The sequence below is a fragment of the Manacus candei genome, unplaced genomic scaffold (assembly GCF_025592945.1).
Source record: "Manacus candei isolate 608988 ecotype Guabito, Panama unplaced genomic scaffold, ASM2559294v1 h1tg000248l, whole genome shotgun sequence".
Taxonomy (NCBI): Eukaryota; Metazoa; Chordata; class Aves; order Passeriformes; family Pipridae; genus Manacus; species Manacus candei.
The window spans coordinates 23815-45682 of record NW_026138296.1 but is presented as its reverse complement, the minus strand read 5'-3'; the positions used below and the strand labels follow the sequence as shown (position 1 = coordinate 45682).

Genomic DNA, 21868 nt, shown 5'->3' with positions numbered 1-21868 from the left:
GATTTTGGGGGGTCCGGAGGGTGGTTTTTGATGATTTTTGGGGGTCCCGAGATGGTTTTGGGGGCTCCCGAGGTGCTTTTTGGGGGTCCCGGGGTGGTTTTGGGGGGTCCCGAGGGGGTTTTTGATGATTTTTTGGGGTCCGGAGGTGGTTTTTGACGATTTTGGGGTCCCCAGGGGGTTTTTGGGGGGTCCCGAGGTGGTTTTTGATGATTTTTGGGGGTCCTGAGGTGGTTTTTGGGGGGTCCCGAGGTGGTTTTTGATGATTTTGGGGATACAGAAGGCGTTTCTGATGATTTTTTGGGGTCCGGAGGTGCTTTTTGGGGGTCCCGGGGTGGTTTTGGGGGGTCCCGAGGTGGTTTTTGATGATTTTTGGGGGTCCCGAGGTGGTTTTTGGGGGGTCCGGAGGTGATTTTTGATGATTTTTGGGGGTCCTGAGGGGTTTTTGGGGGGTCCGGAGGTGATTTTGGATGATTTTTGGGGGTCCCCAGCTGGTTTTTTGGGGCCTTTTTTCCGCCAATCCCGGCCCGCTGGGCGTGGCCCGCCCCGTGCTGGCCCCGCCCCTTTTGCCGCAGCGCCGCGGCCGGAGCCGAAAAGCCCCGAAGGGACCCGAAAGGTTCCGAAAGGAGCCGAGAGGTTCCGAACCCGCCCGAGCGGTTCCGAACCCCCCGAACCCACCCGAGAGGGTCCGAAAGGAGCCGAACCCACCCGAACCCACCCGGGGGGGGGCTCCGGACCCACCCGAGAGGTTCCGAAAGGACCCGAACCCACCCGAACCCAGCCGAACCCACCCGGGGGGGCTCCGGACCCACCCGAGAGGTTCCGAAAGGACCCGAACCGGACCCGAACCGGACCCGAACCGGAGCCGAACCGACCCGGGGGGGCTCCGAACCCACCCGAGCGGTTCCGAAAGGACCCGAACCCACCCGAACCGGACCCCCCCCCTCAGCCATGGCCACCCCCACCGAGCCCGCCATGGGAGGTGCTGGAGGGGGGCTGGGGGGCTGGGTGGGTGTTAGGGGGGTCCTGGGGGTGCAGGATGGGTGCTGGGGGTGCTGGGGGGTGTTGGATGGGTGCTGGGGGTGCTGGGGGGTGTTAGGGGGGGCTGGAGGTGCAGGATGGGTGCTGGTGCAGGATGGGTGCTGGGGGGTGCTGGGTGGGTGCTGGGGATGCAGGATGGGTGCTGGTGCAGGGATGAGGGTACAGGTGGGGGTGCTGCGGGTGCAGGATGGGTGCTGAGGGTGCAGGGTGGTGCAGGATGGGTGCTGGGGGGATGCTGGACGGTGGAGGAGGTGCTGGGTGGGTGCTGGGGGGGTAATGGGGGGTGCTGGTGCAGGGCTGAGGGTACAGGTGGGTGCTGGGAGTGCAGGATGGGTGCTGGGGTGTTGCTGGGGGCTACTGGGTGAGTGCTGGGGGTGCAGGATGGATACAGGATGGGTGCTGGAGGTGCAGGATGGGTGCTGGTGGTGCAGGGTGGGTGCTGGGGGGTGCTGGGGGGCTGCTGGGGGGCTGCTGGGGGTGCTGGATGGGTGCTGGGGGTGCTGGATGGGTGCTGGGGGGTGCTGGTGCAGGATGAGGGTACAGGTGGGTGCTGAGGATGCTGCAGGTGCAGGATGGGTGCTGGGGGTGCTGGGGGGCTGCTGGGTGGTGCAGGATGGGTGCTGAGGGTACAGGTGGGTGCTGAGGATGCTGCAGGTGCAGGATGGGTGCTGGGAGTGCTGGATGGGTGCTGGGGGGCTGCTGGGTGGTGCAGGATGGGTGCTGAGGGTACAGGTGGGTGCTGGGGGTGCTGGTGCAGGGTGGGTGCTGATGGTGCTGGAGGTGCAGGATGGGAGCCGGTGGTGGAGGATGGGTGCTGGGTGAGTGCTCCGGGTGCAGGATGGGTGCTGGGTGGGTATTGGGAATGCTGCGGGTGCAGGATGGGTGCTGGTGCAGGGATGCGGGTGCAGGTGGGTGCTGAGGTGCTGGTGCAGGATGAGGGTGCAGGATGGGTGCGAGGGGTGCTGGGGGGGGTGCTGGTGCAGGATGAGGGTACAGGTGGGTGCTGGGGATGCAGGATGGATGCTGGAGGTGCAGGATGGGTGCTGAGGTGCTGGTGCAGGATGAGGGTGCAGGATGGGTACTGGGTGGGTGCAGGGGGTGCAGGATGGGTGCTGGGGGGCTGCTGGGGGTACTGGATAGGTGCTGGGGGTGCTGGGGGGATGCTGATGGTGCAGGATGGGTGCTGGGTGGGTGTTGGGTGGGTGCTGGTGCAAAGGTGAGGGTACAGGTGGGTGCGGGTGCAGGATGGGTGCTGGGAGTGCTGGGTTGGTGCTGGAGGTGCAGGATGGGTGCTGGTGCAGAGATGAGGGTACAGGTGGGTGCTGGGTGGTGCTGGTGCAGGATGAGGGTGCTGGGGGGATGCTGGAGGGTGGAGGAGGTGCTGGGGGTTGCTGGGGATGCTGGGGGTGCTGGGGGTGCTGGGGGGTGCTGGGGGGTGCTGGGTGGTGCAGGGATGCGGGTACAGGTGGGTGCTGGGTGGGTGCTGGTGCAGGGTGGGTGCTGATGGTGCTGGTGGTGCAGGATGGGTGCAGGATGGGTGCTGGTGCAGGGCTGAGGGTACAGGATGGGTGCTGAGGTTGCTGCAGGTGCAGGATGGGTGCAGGATGGGTGCTGGGTGGTGCTGAGGTGCTGGTGCAGGATGAGGGTGCAGGATGGGTGCTGGGTGGTGCTGGGGGGTGCTGGGGGGGTGCAGGGATGGATGGGGGTTCTGGTGCAGGGATGAGGGTACAGGTGGGTGCAGGATGGGTGCTGGGGGGCTGGGGGGTGCAGGATGGGTGCTGGGTAGGTGCTGGGGGGGTGCTGGGGGGGTGTTGGGGGGGTGCAGGGTGGGTGCTGGAGGGGCTGGGGGGTGCAGGGCTGAGGGTACAGGTGGGTGCTGGGAGTGCAGGATGGGTGCTGGGTGGGTGCTGGAGGTGCAGGATGGGTGCTGGGGGGATGGTGAGGGGGTGCTGGAGGTGCAGGAGGTGCAGGATGGGTGCTGGGTGGGTGCTGGTGCAGGGATGAGGGTGCAGGATGGGTGCTGGGTAGGTGCTGGGGGGGTGATGGGGGGTGTTGGGGGGGTGCAGGGTGGGTGCTGGAGGGGCTGGGGGGTGCAGGGCTGAGGGTACAGGTGGGTGCTGGAGGTGCAGGATGGGTGCTGGGATGAGGGTACAGGTGGGTGCAGGATGGGTGCGAGGGGTGCTGGGTGGGTGCTGGAGGTGCTGGGTGGGTGCTGGGGGCTGCAGGATGGGTTCAGGATGGGTGCTGGTGCAGATGGGTGCTGGGGGTGCTGAGTGTGCTGGGCGGTGCAGGATGGGTGCTGAGGGGTGCTGGGGATGATGGGTGGTGCAGAGATGAGGGTACAGGATGGGTCCTGGGTGGTGCTGGGGGGATGCTGGAGGTGCAGGATGGGTGCTGCGGGTGCTGGGTGGGTGCTGGTGCAGGGATGAGGGTGCAGGTGGGTGCTGGGGGTGCTGGAGGTGCAGGATGGGTGCTGGGGGGTGCAGGATGGGTGCTGGTGCAGGATGAGGGTGCAGGATGGGTGCTGGGGGGTGCTGGGTGGATGCTGGAGGTGCAGGGCTGAGGGGTACAGGTGGGTGCTGGTGGTGCTGGTGCCGGATGGGTGCAGGATGGGTGCCGGGATGGGTGCTGGGGCTTTGCTGGGGGTGCAGGATGGGTGCTGGTGCAGGGGTGAACGTCCAGGATAGGTGCTGGGGGTGCAGGATGGGTGCTGCTGGTGCAGAGATGAGGGTACAGGATGGGTGCTGAGGGTGCAGGGTGGGTGCTGGGGGGGGTGCTGGTGCAGGATGAGGGTGCTGGGTGGGTGCTGGAGGGGTACTGAGGGTGCAGGATGGGTGCTGAGGGTGCAGGGTGGGTGCTGAAAGTGCTGGGTGGGTGCTGGGCGGTGCAGGACGGGTGCTGGGTGGTGCTGGGTGGATTTTGGGGGATTTTGAGGGTCCTGGGTGGGTGCTGGGTGGATTTTGGGGCGTTTTTGGTGGATTTTGGGGGTCCCAGGGTGGATTTTGGGGGATTTTGAGGGTCCTGGGTGCTGAGTGGGTGCAGGATGGTGGATTTTGGGTGTCTCGGGGTGGATTTTGGGGTGGTTTCGGTGGATTTTGGGGTGGTTTTAGTGGATTTTGGGTGTCTCGGGGTGGATTTTGGGGCGGTTCTGGTGGATTTTGGGGCATTTTTGGTGGATTTTGGGGCGGTTTGGGTGGATTTTGGGGCGTTTTTGGTGGATTTTGGGGGTCCCGGGGTGGATTTTGGGGCTGTTTGGGTGGATTTTGGGTGTCCCGGGGTGGATTTTGGGGTGGTTTTGGTGGATTTTGGGTGTCTGGGGGTGGATTTTGAGGCAGTTTGGGTGGATTTTGGGGTCCCAGGGTGGATTTTGGGGCGGTTTCGGTGGATTTTGGGTGGATTTTGGGGCGGGCTCTGCGGCACCGCCTGGGGGGGGGAGGGGCGGGAACTCCGGAATTCCCAAAATTCCCGAATAATTCCCGAAATTCCCGCGGGGGGGGGAGGGGGGGGAGGGAGGGAATCCCCCGGGAGGGGGGGGTGGGGGTGGGAATGACCCCGCCCCCCCAATTAGCGTCGTTAACGCCCTAATTACCGTCATTAACCCCCCAATGCGGTAATTAACCCCCCCAATTACCGTAATTAATCACCATTGCGGTAATTAACCCCCCAATTACCGTAATTAATCACCATTGCGGTAATTAACCCTCCACAGAGATAATTAACACCCCAATTACGGTAATTAACCCCCATTGCAGTAATTAACCCTCAGTTACCGTAATTAAGCCCAATTACCGTAATTAACCTCTCATTGCGGTAATTCACCCCCCAATTACGGTAATTAACCCCCCATAGTGGTAATTAACACCCCTAATTACAGTAATTAGTCCCCATTGGGGTAATTAACCCCCGTTACCGATATTAACCCCAATTACCGTAATTAATCACCATTGCGGTAATTAACCCTCATTGCGGTAATTAACACCCTAATTACCGTAATTAACCCCCCACTGCGGTAATTAATCCCCAATTACAGTAATTAATTCTCCTTGCGGTAATTAATCCCCAATTACCGTAATTAACCCCAAATTACCGTAATTAATCCACATTGCAGTAATTAACCCCCATTACCGTAATTAGTCCCCCATTGCGGTAATTAACGCCCTAATTACCGTAATTAACCCCAATTAGCGTCATTAACACCCTAATTACCGTTATTAACCCTCAGTTACCGTAATTAACCCTCAATTACGGTAATTAACCCCCCATTGCGGTAATTAACCCCCAATTACCGTAATTAACCCCAATTACCGTAATTAACCCACAAAGTGTATTTAACCCCCCCAATTAGCGTTATTATCCCCCTAATTACCGCGATTAACTCCCAATTACTGTGATTAACCCCCCCAATGCGGTAATTAATGCCCTAATTACCGTATTTAACCCCCCCCTTGCGGTAATTAACCCCCAATTACCGTATTTAACCCCAATTACCGTATTTAACCGTGATTACCGTAATTAACCCCCCATTGCGATAATTAACCCTCAATTACCGAAATTATCCCCAATTACCCTAATTAACCCCCATTACCGTACTTAAACCCCAATTACCGTAATTAAACCCCAATTACCGTAATTAACCCCCCATTGCGGTAATTAACCCCCCATTACCGTATTTAACCCCAATTACCGTAATTAACCCCCCATTGCGGTAATTCTACTCCAATTACCGTAATTAACCCCAATTACCGTAATTATCCCCCTCATTGCCAGAATTTTCGAAGACCCCAAAAATCCCCCCCAAAGACCCCAAAATCCACCCCAACACCCCAAAAATCACCCCTGAGACCCCCAAAATCCCTCCCCAGACCCCCCCAAAATCTTCTCCAGGACCCCCAAAAATCCCCCCCAAGACCCCAAAATCCTCCCCAGGCCCCCTCCAAATCCAACCCAAGACCCCCAAATCCCTCCCAAGACCCCCAAAATCCACCCAAAACCCCCAAATTCCCCCCCAAGACCCCAAAATCCCCCCCAGGACCCCTCAAAATCCCCCCAAAGACCCCAAAATCCCTCCCAAGACCCCCCAAAAATCCACCCCAGGACCCGAAAATTCCCCCAAAGACCCCTCAAAATCCCCCCAAAGACCCCAAAATCCCTCCCAAGACCCCCCAAAATTCCTCCAAGACCCCAAAAATTCCTCCAAGACCCCCCAAAATCCATCCCCAGACCCCCAAAATCCACCCCAAGACCCCAAAACCCCCCCAAAGACGCCCCAAAATTCCTCCAAGACCCCAAAAAATCCCCCAAAGACCCCAAAAATCCCCCCAACGACCCCAAAATCCACTCCAAGACCCAAAAAATTCCTCCCAAGACCCCAAAATCCCCCCCAGGACCCCTCAAAATCCACTCCCGGACCCCTCAAAATCCCCCCAAAGACCCCAAAAATCCCCCAAAGACCCCAAAATCCACCCCAAGACCCCAAAATCCCCCAAAGACCCAAAAATCCCCCCAAAGACCCCAAAAATCCAACCCAAGACCCCCTAAACCCCCACAAAGACCCCAAAATCCCCCCAAAGACCCCAAAAATCCCCCCAAAGACCCCAAAAATTCCTCCAAGACCCCAAAATCCACCCCAAGACCCCCAAAAATCCCCCAAAGACCCCCTAAAATCCCTCCCCAGGGACCCCAAAATTCCTCCAAGACCCCAAAATCCACCCCAAGACCCCCAAAAATTCCTCCAAGACCCCAAAAATTCCCCTAAAAACCCCAAAAATCCCTCCCCAGACCCCCAAAATTCCCCCAAAGACCCCAAAAATCCCCCCAAAGACCCCCCAAAATTCCTCCAAGACCCCAAAAAATCCCCCAAAGACCCCAAAAATCCCCCCAACGACCCCAAAATCCCCCCCTGGACCCCCCAAAAATTCCTCCCAAGACCCCAAAATCCACCTCAAGACCCCCAAAATCCAACCCAAGACCCCCCAAAATCCCCCAAAGACCCCAAAAATCCCCCCAAAGACCCCCAAAAATCCCTCCCCAGACCCCCAAAATCCACCCCAAGACCCCAAAAATCCCCCCAAGACCCCAAAATCCCCCCCTGGACCCCCAAAAATTCCTCCCAAGACCCCAAAATCCACCTCAAGACCCCCAAAATCCAACCCAAGACCCCCCCAAAATCCCCCAAAGACCCCAAAAATCCCCCCAAGACCCCCCAAAAATTCCCCCAAAGACCCCCCAAAATCCCCCCAAAGACCCCAAAATTTCCCCCAAACACCCCAAAATACCTCCCAAGACCCCCCAAAATTCCTCCAAGACCCCAAAAATTCCCCCCAGGACCCCAAAATTCACCCAGGACCCCTCAAAATCCCCCCAAAGACCCCAAAAATCCCCCAAAGACCCCCCTAAATTCCCCCAAAGACCCCCAAATCCCTCCAAAACACCCCAAAATTCCTCCAAGACCCCCCAAAATCCCTCCCAAGACCCCAAAATCCCCCCCAGGACCCCCCAAAATCCACCCCAAGACCCCAAAAATTCCTCCAAAGACCCCAAAAATCCCCCAAAGACCCCCCAAATCCACCCCAAGACCCCAAAATCCCCCCAAGGACCCCAAAATCCACCCCAAGACCCCAAAAATCCCCCAAAGACCCCAAAAAATCCCCCCAAATCCCCCCAAAACCCCCCTTTTTTTTTGCCCCCAGAGGCTGCGAGGGCCAAGGACCCCTTTAATTACGGTAGGGTAATTACGGTAGGGGGTCCTGGGGGGGATTTGGGGGATTTTTGGGGTCTTGTGGGGGATTTTGGGGTCTTGGGAGGGATTTTGGGGTCTTTGGGGGGATTTTGGGGTCTGGGGGTGGATTTTGGGGGGTCACGGGGGGGGATTTTTGGGGTCTTTGGGGGGATTTTTGGGTCTTTTGGGGAATTTTTGGGGTCTTTGAGGGAATTTTTGGGGTCTTTGGGGGATTTTTGGGGTCTTGTGGGGGATTTTTGGGGTCTTTGGGGGGATTTTGGGGGTCTTGGGTGGGATTTTTTGGGGTCTTTGGGGGGATTTTTGAGGTCTCTGAGGGGATTTTGGGGGGTTTGGGAGGATTTTTGGGGTCTTTGGGGGATTTTGGGGTCTTGGGGGTGGATTTTGGGGGTCCTGGGGTGGATTTTTGGGGTCTTGTGGGGGGATTTTTGGGGTCTTTGGGGGGAGTTTTGGGGTCTTTGAGGGAATTTTTGGGGTCTTGGGTGGATTTTTGGGGTCTTTGAGGGAATTTTTGGGGTCTTGGGTGGATTTTTGGGGTCTTCGGGGGGATTTTTGGGGTCTTTGGGGGGATTTTGGGGGTCTTGGGTGGGATTTTTTGGGGTCTTTGGGGGGATTTTGGGGGGTTTTGGGGGGAATTTTGGGGGTCCTGGGGGGGATTTTTGGGGTCTTTTGGGGGGTTTGGGGGGGTTTTGGGAATTTTTGGGGTCCTTGAGTGGATTTTGGGGGGTTTTGAGGGAATTTTGGGCGTCCTGGGGGGGATTTTTGGGGTCTTGGGAGGGATTTTTGGGGTCTTTGGGGGGATTTTTGGGGTCTTTGGGGGGATTTTTGGGGTCTTTTGGGGGGGATTTTGGGGTCCGGGGAGTTCCATTTTCGGGGATTTTTGGGTTATTTTGGGGTTTTTTGATCGGGTTTTTTTTGAGGGTTCCGGGGGGTGTTTTGGGGTTCGGGGGGGTCCATTTTTGGGGGATTTTGGGGGTTTTTGGGGAGTTCGGGGGGTCCATTTTCGGGGGGGTTTTGAGGAATTTTTGAGGGAATTTTGGGGGTTTTTTTGGGTTATTTTGGGGTTTTTTTGGGTCGTTTTTTTTTTGGGGGTCCTCGGGAGGGTTATTTTGGGGTCGGGGGGGGGTCCATTTTTGGGGGATTTTTGGGGTTTTGGGGGAGTTCGGGGGGTCCATTTCCGGGGGGGTTTTGGGGGATTTTTTGGGTTATTTTGGGGTTTTTTTTGGGTTATTTTCGGGTTTTTTTAATCGGGTTTTTTTTGGGGGTGCCGGAGGGTAATTTTGGGGTCTGGGGGGGTCCATATTTTTTGGGGGGGTCTTTTCTTTCCCCCCCTTTCCCCCCCCCCCCCTCCCCCCAGATTACGAATCTCTTCGCCTGGCGGGGCTGATCCTGTCCATCGTCATGTTCGTTTTGGGGGTGCTCATCGCCCTCAGTGAGTCCCCCAAAAAAAAACCCCCCCGGGACCCCCAAAAACACCCCGCGGGACCCCCCCAAAACCCCCCCGAAAAAATCCGGAAAAAAAGAACCCAAAACACCCCAAAAAACCCAAAAAAATTCCCCAAACCCCCCCCAAAAAATCCGGAAAAAAAGAACCCAAAACACCCCAAAAAGACCCCAAAAATTCCCATAAAGACCCCCCCAAAAATCCACCCCAGGACCCCCAAAAACACCCCCCCGGGACCCCCCCAAAACCCCCCCCAAAAAAATCCGGAAAAAAAGAACCCAAAACACCCCAAAAAAACCCCCCAAAAATTCCCACAAAGACCCCAAAAAATCCCACAAAAAAACCCCCAAAAATTCCCACAAAGACCCCCCAAAAATCCACCCCAGGACCCCCAAAAACACCCCCCGGGACCCCCCAAAACCCCCCCAAAAAATCCGGAAAAAAAGAACCCAAAACACCCCAAAAAAAACCCCAAAACCAGCCCCAAACCCCCCCAAAAAGACCCCAAAAATTCCCACAAAAAACCCCCAAAAATTCCCACAAAGACCTCCCCAAAAATCCACCCCAGGACCCCCAAAAACACCACCCGGGATCCCCCAAAACCCCCCCAAAAAAATCCGGAAAAAAAGAACCCAAAACACCCCCAAAAAACCCAAAAATTCCCATAAAAAGACCCAAAAAAATCCCACAAAAAACCCCCAAAAAATTCCCACAAAGACCCCAAAAATTCCCACAAAAAAAACCCCAAAAATCCACCCCAGGACCCCCAAATCCACCCCCCGGGACCCCCCAAAAATCCGGAAAAAAAGAACCCAAAACACCCCAAAAAAACCCCCCAAAAATTCCCACAAAGACCCCCAAAAATTCCCATAAAAAGACCCCAAAAATTCCCACAAAGACCCCCCAAAAATCCACCCAAGGACCCCCCAAAACACCCCCCGGGACCCCCCAAAACCCCCCCAAAAAAACCGGAAAAAAAGAACCCAAAACACCCCAAAAAAACCCCAAAAATTCCCACAAAAAGACCCCAAAAAATCCCATAAAAAAATCCCAAAAATTCCCACAAAAATCCCCAAAAATTCCCACAAAAAGACCCCAAAAAATCCCATAAAAGACCACAAAATTCCCACAAAAAAACCCCCAAAAATTCCCACAAAAAGACCCCAAAAATCCCTGCAAAGACCCCCCAAAAATCCACCCCAAGACCCCCAAAAACACCCCCCGGGACCCCCCAAAACCCCCCCCAAAAAATCCGGAAAAAAAGAACCCAAAACACCCCAAAAAAACCCCCCCAAAAATTCCCACAAAGACCCCAAAAATTCCCATAAAAAGACCCCAAAAATTCCCACAAAGACCCCCCAAAAATCCACCCAAGGACCCCCAAACCACCCCCCGGGACCCCCCAAAACCCCCCCAAAAAAAACCGGAAAAAAAGAACCCAAAACACCCCAAAAAAACCCCAAAAATTCCCATAAAAAGACCCCAAAAAAATTCCCATAAAAAGACCCCAAAAATTCCCACAAAAAGACCCCAAAAATTCCCATAAAAAGACCCCAAAAATCCCCCCAAAAAACCCCAAAAATCCCACAAAGACCCCCCCAAAAATCCACCCCAGGACCCCCAAAAACACCCCCCGGGACCCCCCCAAAACCCCCCCCAAAAAATCCGGAAAAAAAGAACCCAAAACACCCCAAAAAACCCCAAAAATTCCCATAAAAAGACCCAAAAAAATCCCACAAAAAGACCCCAAAAATTCCCACAAAAAGACCCCAAAAATCCCCCCAAAGACCCCTCCAAAAATCCTCCCCAGGACCCCCCAAACCTCCCCCCTGGGACCCCCCAAAATCTCCCCCCGGGACCCCCAAAACCCCCAAATTCCCCCCAAAATCCCCCCCCGAACCCCGCAAATCCCCCCCAGGACCCCCAAAATCTCCCCCGGGACCCTCAAAACTCCCCCTCGGGACCCCCAAAAAGCCCCAAATCCCCCCCAAACCCTCCCTGGGACACCCAAAACCCCCAAATTCCCCCCAACCCCCCACCGGGATCCCCCAAAACCCCCAAATTCCCCCCAAAATCCCCCCTGGGATCCCCAAAATCCCCCAAATTCCTCCCCAAAACCCCCCCAGGACCCCCAACCCCCCCCCCGGGACCCCCAAAATCCCCCAAATTTCCCCCCAAACCCCCCAATTCCCCCCCAAATCCCCCCCCCGGGACCCCTAAAACTCCTCCTGGGACCCCCAAAACCCCCCAAAATCCCCCCAAAACCCCCCTGGAACCCCAAAATCTCTCCTTTGACCCCCAAAACCCCCCAAATCCCCCCCAAACCTCCCCCTGGGACCCCCCCAAAATCCCCCTCGGGACCCCCAAAAATCCCCCTTGGGACCCCCCAACCCCCCCCTGGGACCCCCCCAAACTCCCCCTCGGGACCCCCAAAATCCCCCAAATCCCCCCCAAACCCTCCCTGGGACACCCAAAACCCACCTGAGACCCCCCAAAATCCCCTCTGGGACCCCAAAATCCACCCTGGAACCCCCAAAATCCCTTCTGGGACCCCCAAAACCCCCCAAATTCCCCCAAAATCCCTCCTGGGACCCCCAAAATCCCCCAAATTCCCCCCCGAAACCCCCCCCCGGGACCCCCAAAAACCCCCGAATTCCTCCCAAAATCCCCCCCGGGACCCCAAAAATCCACCCCATAACCCCCAAATTCCCTCATGGGACCCACAAACCACCTCCCGGGACCCCCAAAACCCACCCTGGAACCCCAAAATCTCTCCTGAGATCCCCAAAACCCCCCCCAGATTCCCCCCAGACCCCCCCGGGACCCCCAAAATTCCCCAAATTCCCCCCAAAACCCCCAAGTTTCCCCCAAAATCCCCCCCGGGACCCCCCAAAATTCCCCAAATTTCCCCCAAACCCCCCCGGGACCCCCAAAATCCCCCTCGGGACCCCCCAAAACTCCCCCCGGGACCCCCAAAATCCCCCAAATTCCCCCCAAAACCGCCCCTGGGACCCCCAACCCCCCCCAAATTCCCCCCAAAATCCCCCCGGGACCCCCCAAATCCCCCGCAGGACCCCCAAACCCCCCCAAATTCCCCCCAACCCCCCCTTGGATCCCCCAAAACCCCCAAATTCTCCCCAAAACCCCCCCAGGACTCCCAAAACTCCCCCTGGGACCCCCAAAATCCCCCAAATTCCCCCCAAAATCCCCCCCAGGACCCCCAAAACTCCCCCTCGGGACCCCCAAAATCCCCCAAATCCCCCCCAAACCCTCCCTGGAACCCCAAAACTCCCCAAATTCCCTCCTGGGACCCCCAAAATCCCCCTCGGGACCCCCCAAATCCCCCCTGGAACCCCAAAATCTCCCCTGAGACCCCCAAAACCCCCCAAATTTCCCCAAAAACCCCCCCTGGGACCCCCCAAAATCCCCCCCGGGACCCCCCAAAACCCCCCTGGGACCCCCCAAAATCCCCCAAATTCCCCCCAAACCCTCCCTGGGACCCCCAACCCCCCCCCCGGGACCCCCCAAATCCCCCCCAAGACCCCCAAACCCCCCCAAAATCCCCCCAAAATCCCCCCCGGGACCCCCCAAATTTTGGGGTCCCGACCCCCCCCCCTCTTTTTCCTCCCCCCCCAGGTAAGAAGTTCAAGTGCAAAAAGGCCGAACCCAGGTGAGACCCCCCCCCAAAAATAATTTGGGGGACCCCCCCCCCACCCCTAAACCCCCCCCCGGGACCCCCCCTTAAATTTGGGGACCCCCCCCTTAAAATTTGGGACCCCCCCAGGACCCCCAAAATTTGGGTTTTCCCCCCCCAAAACCCCCCCCAAAATTTTCCCCTCATAGGACCCCCCCCCTAAATTTGGGGACCCCCCCCCAAAATTTGGGACCCCCCCAAGACCCCCAAAATTTGGGAACTCCGCCCAAAACCCCCCCCGAAATTTTGGGACCCCCCTCATGGGACCCCCCCCAAAATTTGGGGACCCCCCCCAAAATTTGGGACCCCCCCAAGACCCCAAAATTCGGGTTTTCCCCCCCAAAACCCCCCCCAAAATTTGGGGACCCCCCTCATGGGATCCCCCCCCCTTAAATTTGGGGACCCCCCCTTAAAATTTGGGACCCCCCCAGGACCCCCAAAATTTGGGTTTTCCCCCCCAAACACCCCCCCAAAATTTTGGGACCCCCCCTCATGGGACCCCCCCTTAAATTTGGAGACCCCCCCACAAAATTTGGGACCCCCCCAAACCCCCAAAATTTGGGTTTCCCCTCCCAAACCCCCCCCCAAAATTTTGAGACCCCCCTCATGGGACCCCCCCCCCTTAAATTTGGGGACCCCCCCTTAAAATTTGGGACCCCCCCAGGACCCCCAAAATTTGGGTTTTCCCCCCCAAAACCCCCCCCAAAATTTTGGGACCCCCCTCGTGGACCCCCCCTTAAATTTGGGGACCCCCCCAAAATTTGGGACCCCCCCCAAGACCCCCAAAATTTGGGTTTTCCCCCCCCAAACCCCCCCCCAAAATTTTGGGACCCCCCTCATGGGACCCCCCCCTTAAATTTGGGGACCCCCCTTAAAATTTGGGACCCCCCCAAGACCCCCAAAATTTGGGTTTTCCCCCCCAAAACCCCCCCCCAAAATTTTGGGAGCCCCCTCGTGGGACCCCCCCTTAAATTTGGGGACCCCCCCACAAAATTTGGGACCCCCCCAGGACCCCAAAATTTGGGTTTTCCCCCCCCAAAACCCCCCCAAAATTTTGGGACCCCCCCTCATCTGACCCCCCCCCCCGAAATTTGGGGCCCCCCCTTAAAATTTGGGACCCCCCCAAGACCCCCAAAATTTGGGTTTTCCCCCCCAAACCCCCCCCCCAAAAATTTTGGGACCCCCCTCGTGGGACCCCCCCCCAAAATTTGGGGACCCCCCCCAAAATTTGGGACCCCCCCAGGACCCCCAAAATTTGGGTTTTCCCCCCGAAACCCCCCCAAAATTTTGGGACCCCCCTCATGGGACCCCCCCCTAAATTTGGGGACCCCCCCCAAAATTTGGGACCCCCCAGGACCCCCAAAATTTGGGTTTTCCCCCCCAACCCCCCCCCAAAATTTTGGGGACCCCCCTCATGGGACCCCCCCTTAAATTTGGGGACCCCCCCCAAAATTTGGGACCCCCCCCAGGACCCCCAAAATTCGGGTTTTCCCCCCCAACCCCCCCCCCAAAATTTGGGACCCCCCCTCATGGGACCCCCCCTTAAATTTGGGGACCCCCCCTAAAATTTGGGACCCCCTTTAACCCCCCCCCAAAATTTAAGGACCCCCCCCCAAGACCCCAAAATTTGGGTTTTCCCCCCCAACCCCCCCCCCAAAATTTTGGGACCCCCCTCCTGGGACCCCCCCCTTAAATTTGGGGACCCCCCCCAAAATTTGGGACCACCCCAGACCCCCAAAATTTGGGTTTTCCCCCCCAAAATTTGGGGACCCCCCCCATGGGACCCCCCCCCTTAAATTTGGGGACCCCCCCTAAAATTTGGGACCCCCTTTAACCCCCCCCCCCAATTTAGGGCCCCCCCAAGACCCCCAAAATTCGGGTTTCCCCCCCCCCAAACCCCCCCTAAAAATTTTGGCATCCCCCTCATGGGACCCCCCCTTAAATTTGGGGACCCCCCCAAAATTTGGGACCCCCCCAAGACCCCCAAAATTTGGGTTTTCCCCCCCAAAACCCCCCCCAAAATTTTGGGACCCCCCTCATGGGACCCCCCCCCTTAAATTTGGGGACCCCCCCCAAAATTTGGGACCCCCCCAAGACCCCCAAAATTCGGGTTTTCCCCCCCAAACCCCCCCCAAAATTTTGGGGACCCCCCTCATGGGACCCCCCCCTTAAATTTGGGGACCCCCCCCAAAATTTGGGACCACCCCAGACCCCCAAAATTTGGGTTTTCCCCCCCAAAATTTGGGGACCCCCCCCATGGGACCCCCCCCTTAAATTTGGGGACCCCCCCTAAAATTTGGGACCCCCTTTAACCCCCCCCCCCAATTTAGGGCCCCCCCAAGACCCCCAAAATTCGGGTTTCCCCCCCCCCAAACCCCCCCTAAAAATTTGGGGACCCCCCTCATGGGACCCCCCCCAAAATTTGGAACTCCCTTGACCCCTCCCCCAAATTTCGGGACCCCCCTAAAATTTGGGGGCCCCCCCTCTCTGACCCCCCCTTTCCGCAGCCCCCCGGACCCCCGGAGCCAGGCCAAGACCCCCAGTAAATTTGGGGGGGGGGTTGGGAGGATTTTGGGGGGATTTTGGGGGATTTTGGGAATTTGGGGGGATTTTGAGGAGATTTGGGGGGATTTTGGGGGGATTTTGGGAGATTTTGGGGGGATTTTGGGGGGATTTGGGGGGATTTGGGGGGATTTTGGGAGGGTTTGGGGGGATTTGGGGGGAAATTGGGGGGGTTTTGGGGGGAAATTGGGGGGGTTTTGGGGGGAGTTTGGGGGGATTTTGGGAAGCTTTGGGGAAGGTTTGGGGAGATTTTGGGGGGGATTTGGGGGGATTTTGGGAGATTTTGGGGGATTTTGGTGGATTTTGGGGGATTTGGGGAGGATTTGGGGGGATTTTGGGGGGCTGTTGGGGGATTTTGGGGATTTTGGGAAAATTTGGGGGGGGATTTGGGGGGATTTTGGGAGGGATTTGGGGGGATTTTGGGGGATTTGGGGGAATTTGGGGGGATTTTGGGGGGAATTTGGGGAATTTTGGGGGGATTTGGGGGGATTTTGGGGGGATTTGGGGGATTTTGGGGGAACTTGGGGGATTTTGGGGCAGATTTGGGGGATTTTGGGGAATTTTGGGGGGATTTTGGGGCAGATTTGGGGGATTTCGGGGTTTTTTTGGGGGTCTCCCCCCCCAAATCCCCCCCTCTTTCCCCCCCCCCCGCAGCTCCCGCGGGCTCGGCGTAGCCCCGCCCCCTCCGGAATGAAGCCCCGCCCCCCGGGCTCAAGCCACGCCCCCGGTGCATGAAACCCCGCCCCCCAACCCCACGAGGGGGGGGGCGATTTGGGGACCCCTCCCCCCCCCCCTGCACGGAGCCAAGGACCCCCCAAAAAATTTGGGGGGAAAACCCCCCAAAAAAAGCACCTTCGAGACCCCAAAATCGAGGGGAAACCCCCCAAAAAATTTGGGGTGAAAAACCCCCAAAATTGGGGTGAAAAACCCCCAAAAAAGCACTTTCATGACCCCAAAATCGAGGGGAAACCCCCCAAAAATTTGGGGTGAAAAACCCCCAAAATTGGGGTGAAAAACCCCCAAAAAAGCACTTTCATGACCCCAAAATCGAGGGGAAACCCCCTCAAAAAAATTTGGGGACCCCCCAAAAAAATTTGGGGTGAAAACCCCCCAAAATTGGGGTGAAAACGCCCCAAAAATTGGGGTGAAAACCTCCCAAAATTGGGGTGAAAAACCCCCAAAATTGGGGTGAAAAACCCCCAAAAAAGCACTTTCATGACCCCAAAATCGAGGGGAAACCCCCTCAAAAAAATTTGGGGACCCCCCCAAAAATTTGGGGTGAAAACCCCCCAAAATTGGGGTGAAAATTCCCCAAAATTGGGATGAAAACACCCAAAAATTGGGGTGAAACCCCCCCAAAAAAGCACTTTCCAGACCCCAAAATCGAGAGGAAACCCCCCAAAAAATTTGGGGACCCCCCCAAAAAATTCGGGGTGAAAACGCCCCAAAATTGGGGTGAAAACTTCCCAAAATTGGGGTGAAAATCCCCTCAAAAAAGCACCTTTGAGACCCCAAAATCGAGGGGAAACCCCCCAAAAAATTTGGGGTGAAAACGCCCCAAAATTGGGGTGAAAAACCCCCCAAAATTGGGGTGAAAAACCCCCAAAATTGGGGTGAAAAACCCCCAAAAAAGCACTTTCATGACCCCAAAATCGAGGGGAAACCCCCTCAAAAAAATTTGGGGACCCCCCCAAAAATTTGGGGTGAAAACCCCCCAAAATTGGGGTGAAAACGCCCCAAAATTGGAGTGAAAAACCCCCCAAAATTGGGGTAAAAAACCCCCAAAATTGGGGTGAAAACCCCCCCAAAAAAGCACCTTTGAGACCCCAAAATCGAGGGGAAACCCCCAAAAAAATTTGGGGACCCCCAAAAAATTGGGGTGAAGATTCCCCAAAAATGGGGTGAAAAGCCCCAAAAATTGGGGTGAAAACCCCCCCAAAAAAGCACTTTTGTGACCCCAAAATCGAGGGGAACCTCCCCAAAAAATTTGGGGACCCCCCAAGAAATTTGGGGTGAAAAACCCCAAAATTGGGGTGAAAAACCCCCAAAATTGGGGTGAAAACTCCCCAAAATTGGGGTGAAACCCCCCCAAAAAGCACCTTCGTGACCCCAAAATCGAGGGGAAACCCCCCAAAAATTTTGGGGACCCCCCCCAAAAATTTGGGGTGAAAAAGCCCCAAAATTGGGGTGAAAACTTCCCAAAATTGGGGTGAAAATCCCCTCAAAAAAGCACCTTTGAGACCCCAAAATCGAGGGGGAACCCCCCCCAAAAAATTTGGGGACCCACCCAAAAATTGAGGTGAAACCCCCCCAAAAATTTGGGGACCCCTCCCCCAGAAATTTGGGGTGAAAAAGCCCCAAAATTGGGGTGAAAAAGCCCCAAAATTGGGGTGAAACCCCCCCAAAAAAGCACCTTCGTGACCCCAAAATCGAGGGGAAACCCCCCAAAAATTTGGGACCCCCCAAAAAAATTTGGGGACCCCCCCCAGGAACCCCCCGAAATCTGGGACCCCCCAAAAAATTTGGGGTGAGAACCCCCAAAATTGGGGTGAAACCCCCCCAAAAAAGCACCTTCGCACCCCCCCAAAATCGAGGGGAAACCCCCCAAAAAATTTGGGGACCCCCCCAAAAATTTGGGGTGAAAACCCCCCCAAAAAATTTGGGGAGCCCCCAAAAATTTGGGACCTTCCAGGACCCCCAAAATTAGGGTGAAAACCCCCAAAAAAGCACCTTTGAGACCCCAAAATCGAGGGGAGACCCCCCCAAAAAAATTTGGGGACCCCCCAAAAATTGAGGAAGCCCCAAAAACACCCCCCAAAAAAATTGGGGACCCCCCCCCAAAAAAAATCTGGGAGGTTTTTGGGGACCCCCCCCTCGGATTTTGGGGCCCCCCCCGCACAGGAAATAAAGGCGATGTTTGGTAACGAACGGTGGGAGTGATACTGGGAGGGACTGGGAGGGACTGGGAGGGACTGGGGGGGACTGGGAGGGGATTGGGAGGGACTGGGAGGGGATTGGGGGGGACTGGGAGGGACTGGGAGGGACTGGGAGGGACTGGGATGAAGTGACAGGACACTGGGACGAACTGGGAAGTGATACTGGGAGCACTGGGGGTGAACTGGGAGGAACTGGGAGGGGATTGGGAGGGACTGGGAGGGACTGGGAGGGGACTGGGAGGGACTGGGAGGGGATTGGGAGGGACTGGGAGGGGATTGGGAGGGACTGGGAGGGACTGGGAGGGGATTGGGAGGGACTGGGAGGGACTGGGAGGGACTGGGAGTGATACTGGGAGTGATACTGGGGGTGAACTGGGAGGGACTGTGAGGGATTGGGAGGGACTGGGAGGGACTGGGGGTGATACTGGGAGCACTGGGGGTGAACTGGGAGGGACTGGGAGGGACTGGGAGGGACTGGGATGAAGTGACAGGACACTGGGACGAACTGGGAAGTGATACTGGGGGCACTGGAGGTGAACTGGGAGGGACTGGGAGGGGATTGGGAGGGACTGGGAGGGACTGGGGGGGACTGGGAGGGGATTGGGGGGGACTGGGAAGGCACTGAGTTGAACTGGGAGGGGACTGGGAGGGACTGGGAGGGATTGGAAGAGACTGGGAGGGGATTGGGAGGGACTGGGAGGGACTGGGAGGGACTGGGAGGGACTGGGAGGGGATTGGGAGGGACTGGGAGGGGATTGGGAGGGACTGGGAGGGGATTGGGAGGGGCAGCAGGAGTTTTGGAACACGGAGCCTCGTTAGAATCCCAGAACCATCCCAGAGTCACAGAATATTCACAGAATCATCCCAGAATCTCAGAACGAGCCGGGTTGGAATCCCAGAATCACCCCAGAGTCCCAGAATATTCACAGAATCCCAGAATCATCTCAGAATCATCCCAGAGTCATCCCAGAGTCACAGAATCGTCACAGAATCTCAGAATCAGCTGGGCTGGAATCACAGAATCTTCACAGAATCATCACAAAATCGTCACAAAATCATCCCAGAATCATCCCAGAGTCACAGAATCATCCCAGAGTCACAGAATCTTCAGAGTCATCCCAGAATCATCCCAGAGTCATCACAAAATCACCCCAGAATCCCAGAATCAGCTGGGTTGGAATCACAGAATCATCCCAGAATCCCAGAATAATCACAGAGTCACAGAATCATCACAAAATCATCCCAGAATCATCCCAGAATTGTCACAGAATCATCCCAGAATTGTCACAGAGTCCCAGAATATTCACAGAATCACAGAATCATCTCAGAATCCCAGAATCATCCCAGAGTCATAAAATCATCACAAAATCATCACAAAATCATCACAAAATCACCCCAGAATCTCAGAATCAGCTGGGTTGGAATCCCAGAATCATCCCAGAGACACAGAATATTCACAGAATCATCCCAGAATCTCAGAACGAGCCGGGTTGGAATCCCAGAATCATCCCAGAGTCCCAGAATCATCACAAAATCATCCCAGAGTCACAAAATCATCACAAAATCATCCCAGAGTCACAAAATCATCACAAAATCATCCCAGAGTCACAAAATCATCACAAAATCATCACAGAGTCACAAAATCATCACAAAATCATCACAGAGTCATCCCAGAATCACAGAATGATCCCAGAATCCCAGAATCAGCCGGGTTGGAATCCCAGAATCATCCCAGAATCACAGAATCATCCCAAAATCATCCCAGAATCATCCCAGAGTCATCCCAGAGTCACAGAATATTCACAGAATCATCACAAAATCGTCACAGAATCATCCCAGAGTCACAAAATCATCCCAGAATCATCCCAGAATCATCCCAGAGTCACAGAATCATCTGGGTTGGAATCACAGAATCATCACAGAATCATCCCAGAGTCACAGAATGATCCCAGAGTCACAGAATCATCACAAAATCATCACAAAATCATCACAAAATCATCCCAGAATTATCCCAGAATCATCCCAGAGTCACAAAATCATCACAAAATCGTCACAAAATCATCACAAAATCATCACAAAATCATCCCAGTCCCAGAATCATCCCAAAATCATCACAAAATCATCCCAGAATCACAGAATCTTCACAGAATATTCACAAAATCATCCCAGAATCCCCCCAGAATCCCCCCAGAATCCCCCCCGAGTCCCAGCACCAGCCGGGCTGGGAGGGCCCCCCGAGCTCCCCCAGCCCAGCCCTGGCTCCAACCCCGCCGTGGTTCCCGGCCCGTGGCTCTGATGCCACGTCCAGTCCGGCCTGAAACACCCCCGGGGACGGAGAATCCCCCCCCTCCCTGGGCAGCCCCTTCCGGGGGCCGAGCACCCTCTCTGGGAAGGAATTCTCCCGAAATCCAACCTAACCCTGCCCCGGCACAGCTCCAGCCCCAGCCTTCGTCCTCTCTTCCCTTCCGGCGGCTTTGGAGGTGCAGGTTCCCTGCTGTGGAGTCTGGCGGGTTGGGGAGCGAGGCCTGGTGAGGCCTCGTGAGGCCTGGTGAGGCCTGGTGAGGCCTAGTGAAGTGTATGAGGCCTGGTGAGGCCTGGTGAGGCCTAGTGAGGCCTGGTGAGGCCTAGTGAGGCCTAGTGAGGTGTAGTGAGGCCTGGTGAGGCCTAGTGAGGTGTAGTGAGGTATAGTGAGGCCTAGTGAGGCCTAGCGAAGCCTAGTGAGGTGTAGTGAGGCCTAGTGAGGCCTGGTAAGGCCTAGTGAGGCCTGGTGAGGCCTGGTGAAGCCTAGTGAGGTGTAGTGAGGCCTAGTGAGGCCTAGTGAGGTGTAGTGAGGCCTAGTGAGGCCTGGTGAGGCGTAGTGAGGCCTGGTGAGGCCTGGTGAGGCCTGGTGAGGCCCGGTAAGGCCTAGTGAAGTGTATGAGGCCTAGTGAGGTGTAGTGAGGCCTGGTGAGGCCTGGTGGGGCCTGATGAGGTCTGGTAAGGCCTAGTGAGGCATAGTGAGGCCTGGTGAGGCCTAATGAGGTATAGTGAGGTTTGGTGAGGCCTAGTGAGGCCTAGTGAGGTGTAGTGAGGCCTGGTAAGGCCTAGTGAGGCGTGGTAAGGCCTGGTAAGGCCTAGTGAGGCGTTGTGAGGCATAGTAAGGCCTAGTGAGGCCTAGTGAGGTGTAGTGAGGCCTGGTGAGGCCTGGCAAGGCCTAGTGAGGTATAGTGAGGCCTAGTGAGGCCTGGTGAGGCCTGGTGAGGCCTGGTGAGACCTAGTGAGGCCTGGTGAGGCCTAGTGAGGTGTAGTGAGGCCTGGTGAGGCGTAGTGAGGCCTGGTGAGGCCTGGTGGGGCCTGGTGAGGTCTGGTAAGGCCTAGTGAGGCATAGTGAGGCCTGGTGAGGCCTAGTGAGGTGTAGTGAGGCCTGGTGCGGCCTGGTGAGGCCTGGTAAGGCCTAGTGAAGTGTATGAGGCCTAGTG

General features: G+C 56.5%; 1 protein-coding gene across 4 annotated transcripts; it reads left to right on the top strand.

Annotated features, from left to right (window-relative positions):
• Positions 1–480: 480 nt before the first annotated feature.
• On the top strand, positions 481–18402 carry LOC127464639 (sodium/potassium-transporting ATPase subunit gamma-like). 4 transcript variants are annotated; one of them, XM_051775066.1, is made up of 7 exons: positions 488–653; positions 693–979; positions 7728–7760; positions 9132–9206; positions 12855–12888; positions 15420–15454; positions 16129–18402. In XM_051775066.1, the coding sequence occupies exons 2-7, from the start codon at positions 949–951 to the stop codon at positions 16146–16148; spliced, it is 228 nt and encodes a 75-aa protein (XP_051631026.1). In that variant the 5' UTR covers positions 488–653; positions 693–948; the 3' UTR covers positions 16149–18402. The 4 variants fall into 4 exon arrangements, with proteins under 4 accessions (XP_051631024.1, XP_051631026.1, XP_051631023.1 ...); XM_051775064.1 differs by having other exon boundaries at positions 481–979; XM_051775063.1 differs by lacking the exons at positions 488–653; positions 693–979 and adding an exon at positions 1153–1203.
• Positions 18403–21868: the final 3466 nt, after the last annotated feature.

Bases quoted from the DNA above. Each gene is read 5' to 3' on its own strand.
- LOC127464639 (XM_051775063.1), top strand. From the start codon at position 1,167: ATGCAGGATGGGTGCTGGTGCAGGGATGAGGGTACAG. The intron at 7,761-9,131 runs GTAGGGTAATTA...CCCTCCCCCCAG, and splicing joins CAAGGACCCCTTTAATTACG to ATTACGAATCTCTTCGCCTG. The intron at 12,889-15,419 runs GTGAGACCCCCC...CCCTTTCCGCAG, and splicing joins TGCAAAAAGGCCGAACCCAG to CCCCCCGGACCCCCGGAGCC.